The sequence below is a fragment of the Corylus avellana genome, chromosome ca9 (assembly GCF_901000735.1).
Source record: "Corylus avellana chromosome ca9, CavTom2PMs-1.0".
Lineage (NCBI taxonomy): Eukaryota > Viridiplantae > Streptophyta > Magnoliopsida > Fagales > Betulaceae > Corylus > Corylus avellana.
Window position 1 is genome coordinate 20133163 of NC_081549.1, and position 4700 is coordinate 20137862.

The 4700-nt window shown below is 35.3% G+C and overlaps 1 protein-coding gene across 1 annotated transcript; it reads left to right on the forward strand.

Moving 5' to 3' along the window:
- Nucleotides 1–246: 246 nt before the first annotated feature.
- Nucleotides 247–1427, forward strand: LOC132191502 (glutathione S-transferase U8-like). Its single transcript, XM_059606542.1, has 2 exons — nucleotides 247–558; nucleotides 1074–1427. Exons 1-2 carry the CDS (start codon nucleotides 247–249, stop codon nucleotides 1425–1427), a joined length of 666 nt encoding a protein of 221 aa, XP_059462525.1.
- Nucleotides 1428–4700: the final 3273 nt, after the last annotated feature.

Below are 4700 nucleotides of genomic sequence, written 5' to 3' on the forward strand. Positions count from 1 at the left end.
GGACGCACGAAAACAAAGTTAAGGGAGCCGTCGTGTAGCTTTTTCCCCGTCAAATATCACTGGAAGGAAGCCCCCTTTCAAGAACACGTTCATGTATTAATATAATATAAATCATTATTGACCAAAAAAAAAAAAAAAAAAAACATAAAAACTCTACTACAATGGTGGGTCTATAAAAGGGCATCAGACCCAAAAGAAAGTTAGAGCACAAACTGTTTAAAGTGCAAGAACACGATGGAAGTGACAATGGGCGAAGAAGTATTGTTGTTTGGAGTGTGGGCAAGCCCTTTTAGTTGCAGAGTAGAGATAGCTCTGAAATTGAAAGGAGTCCAATACAAATACTTGGAAGAAGATCTTGACAACAAGAGTCCTTTGCTTCTCAAATACAATCCCATTCACGGGAAGGTTCCCATCCTCGTACACAATGGAAAGCCTATTTTGGAGTCCGATGTAATTCTGGAATACATTGATGAGACCTGGCCAGGCTATCCCATTTTGCCCAAAGATCCTCATGAGAGAGCCATTGCACGTTTCTGGGCCAAGTTCATAGACGACAAGGTAGTTATCTTTTCTCTTTTAACTTTGTTTACTGGTAATATTATTTATTAGAATATTAATTAAATGATTAAATTTATATTATTTTATTAGCACGAGATTAGGAGATAGAAGGAACATTATTTTATCGTACAATGACTATTTTACAATGCTGACGTGGCAGTCCCCACCAACTTTTGAACTAGTCCTTATTAAAAAGAAAAAAAATCCAAATGTTGGGTGAGATTGTCATATCAACTTTGTAAGATACCATGTTGAGATAAAAATATAATATATAACATTACTCATTTAAATACTATTTATCTAAGAAATTTAAGCTAATAAAGATTATGTATACGTACATATATGTATTATGTATTCTTGCATGGCAATTTAAGTCTACCAAAGTCAGCCATGAAAACTCAAAATGACTATCTATTAGTGTCGCCGTATAAACAAACGTTATATAATCAACCAAGAGAAATGGAGAAAAAGGTGCAACTCACACGAAATTTTGAGTTTCTCTTTTCTTTTTTCAGTGCACGCCCGCGTTACGGAAAGCTTGTTGGGGTGGAGAGAATGGACGTGAGAAGGCTGTAGAAGAAGCATCTGAGCTTCTAAAGTTTATAGAGGAAGAGCTTAAGGAAAAAAGGTTCTTTGGAGGAGAGAGTATTGGATTGGTAGACATTATTGCTAACGTCATCGGCTTTTGGCTTGGAGTTTTTGAAGAAGGATCGGGGGTAGAGTTGTTAACGAGAGACAAATTTCCCAAGCTTTGCAACTGGGTGGATGAGTATGTGAGCAGCAGTATTATCAAGGAAAATCTACCTCCTAGAGACAAACTGGTTCCCTTTTTACGGAATCGCTTTGGGAGTGCTAATGCTTCCAAATAGATGTGTGTACACTTTACACGGTGCCGCTCACAGTTGGTGAAAATCTTACTGCACAATAATTCACCACTCTAATAAATTGGGCATCTCTTTATGTGTTTGTAATTTCGTTTGATTTAGGTGTCTTGGTATGCATCATGACTATTGTTTGTGAGCTGCTTGGCCAGCTTCATGTTTACTCATTCCAATGCTATAACCATTTATTTCTATTTCCTCTTTGCAGTTTCAGTCTTTCAAATTTATGTCTGTAATAAAATCCCTACTAAAGCGTAAATTGAAATGTCTTAAAAATGCTGGTTTCGAGGGAAAAAAAAAATATAAAACTATAAATATATAAATATATAAAAACAAAAAAACTAAAAGTTAAAAATTTATAACTAAAAACTATTTTTATTTTTATAATAATGAATAATTAACTAGAAGAGGCTCAGCCACTTTCATATTCATTGGGGGTGGCTTGGTACTTTCCCCTTCAATTTTATTTTTTGATAGGGGTGACTGAACCACTCCCTGGTCGGTCAAATGGAATGGTTGAACATATACTCGATCAATCAAAGAGCCATAAAGACATATATTAATGAGATCCATCAAGATTTTGAAAGAAAGTTAATAATATATAAAGACTAATTTGTTATTTTTTTTATACAATGTAAGCTCTCAAAACATTTTTAATAGCATAAGAAGCAATATAAGAGCCGTAAAAGTTAAACTGAGCAAAATCAAAGAGCAGTTAACACCGAACAAAATATCATGAAAGGGTGGCTCTAATACCACATGTTAGCATATACATACATAATAAATATTATGCTAAAATACGCATAAAAAATTATTCATAATTACTTCAAGCTATATTTGCTCAAGTGAATCCAAGAACATTACCAACAGAAACTTTGAAAAATATTTTTGTAGAAGTATTTTTAGACGTATGCTTTATTAATAGAATACACACGCTAAAAAGTATCTATTAATGAAACTTTGCCTTACAAGAATTCAGCATAGAAATCAATTATTTTGATTCCTCCAATTACGTCTTATTCAAAGTAAATTATTCAACACATTCACATTAATGATTAATTAAATAACACTGTGGGCCACTTTCTTTGTTAAGAAATTTCTTAGGAGAGAGATTTTTTTTAATCCACTGCTCTTGAGTGGTCGGAGCGAGAAAACGATTCCTATACGTGCTTGAAGTCATCTCAGCTCATTTTCTTCATATTAGAGATCATCAATGGCGTTTTTAATCAACGTTCTACTTAATCAAGAATTTGCATGTCAGTCGCCCCTTGGAGAAGACGATTCCCATATGTTCTGATGTCATATTTCAGCCCATTTTCTTGATATTAGAGAGAATGGAGACTATCGCAATTAATGACGCATATGGTCAATTAGGGTTGGCAATTTTGACACAACCCAACAACCCGACACGAAATTATCAGGTTTGGATTTACCCTAAACGGGTCATGTCGCAGGTCACCCGCCAAATACGATTAAATTTTTTATTTTTTTTTACCCGTAACGGGTTTGAGTCATAAACGAGTGACCCGCGAATTTATCGTGTCGTGTCTAAGTTTCGTGGGGCCGATCTGTTAGCTAAACATGTCATATTTGGATTTACCCTAAACAGGTCGTTGGTCATTACAGGTCGTAAAGGATCGACCCACCGATCTGTTTTGCTACCTCCAGGTCAACCTTTCTACTTATAGTCATCATGTTGTAATACAAAATCATAAAAAAATAAAAAATAATGCAAGAAAAGAGAAAAGCTACACATAAATTATAACCAATATTTATAACCAATTATTTCAGCTCATACATATAAATTATTGATCACCAAAAAGAAAAAGAGAAAAGCTACACTACAGGGGACAAAAAAAGAATAAAAAATTGAGGCCTAGATCCTAGAGGGTTCTTTGGCAAAAACAACCTCTTGGATCGTGGCTCTATAAAAGGGCATCAGATCCAAAGAGAGACAAGTACCACAAAAATTACAGCGCAAAGTAGTCTTTAGACTGCAAGAACACCAAGTGTGACAATGGCGGCGGAGGAAGAAGTATTGTTGTTTGGTGCGTGGATGAGCCCCTTTAGCTGCAGAGTAGAGGTTGCTCTGAAGCTAAAAGGAGTGGACTACAAATACATTGAAGAAGTTTTATGCAACAAGAGTCCTTTAAAGACTAAAAAGAGAGTATAGACGTGAAAAGGCTGTGGAAGAAGCATCTGAGCTTCTAGAAGAAGAGCCGAAAGAAAAGAGATTCTTTGGAGGAGAGAGCATTGAAATGGTAGACATTGTCGACAACGTCATAAGCTTCTGGATTGGAGTTTTTGAAGAAGGATCGTGAGTAGAGTTGTTGACCAAAGACAAATTTTCCAAACTTTGCAACTGGGTGGATGAATATCTGAACAACAGTGTTATCAAGGAAAATCTACTTCCTAGAGACAAATTAGTTCCCTTTTTACAAGACCGCTTCGGGATCGCCAATGCTTCCAAATAGATGAGTTTATCGGGTGCTGCTCACAGTTGGGGATCAAAATCTACTGCATAATAATTAATTCACCACTGTAATAAATTGAGCATATAAGATTGTAATTTCAATTGATTTGTACGTCATGGTGTCATGCATGACTGATCTGTTTGTGACCTGTTTGGTGTATATAAATGTCTTTTTTACAAATTATCTTGACTCCTATTTTGTTATGCATATGAAACTCAGGTCTTGATGTCATCAAGAGGATGGTGACACACTCTTCCCAAAATTTATGTATACAGTAAGAAAATTATTCTCATAGAAAAAAATAAAATAAAAATTTACACTTTTTCAGTATTTTACCGGCTATACTAACTAATACTATGCTGGAGATGCTCAAAACTTGTAATTTAAAAAAGTAAATTTTTTCTACGTCTTGAAATTGAAGCCTCTCAGCCAGAAACTTTTAACTTGAAAGGTCTCTGGCCAAATAAAACTGTTTCAGTTTGCATGCGAAACTTGATTTTCTTATGTTGCTGGAGAGGTTTAGAGCTGCGTCAAAGAAAGGAATGGAACTCCAATACTACCCAGAGAAGTTAGAGAAACTGTAGCAGCTTTCTTTGTTTCTTTGTGGGTGCAACAATGGCGATCGAAGTCCGTGGCATTTTCGTTTTAGTTCTTCAATCATGTTTGGTCAAATAATTTTATAACCGTCTAATGGAAATTAAGAGTGGAAGAAGACTTGGATTGAGATTGCGGGACCCAGAATAACGAATATGGCACTAAACCCAATGTAAATGATAAATGTGCTAGA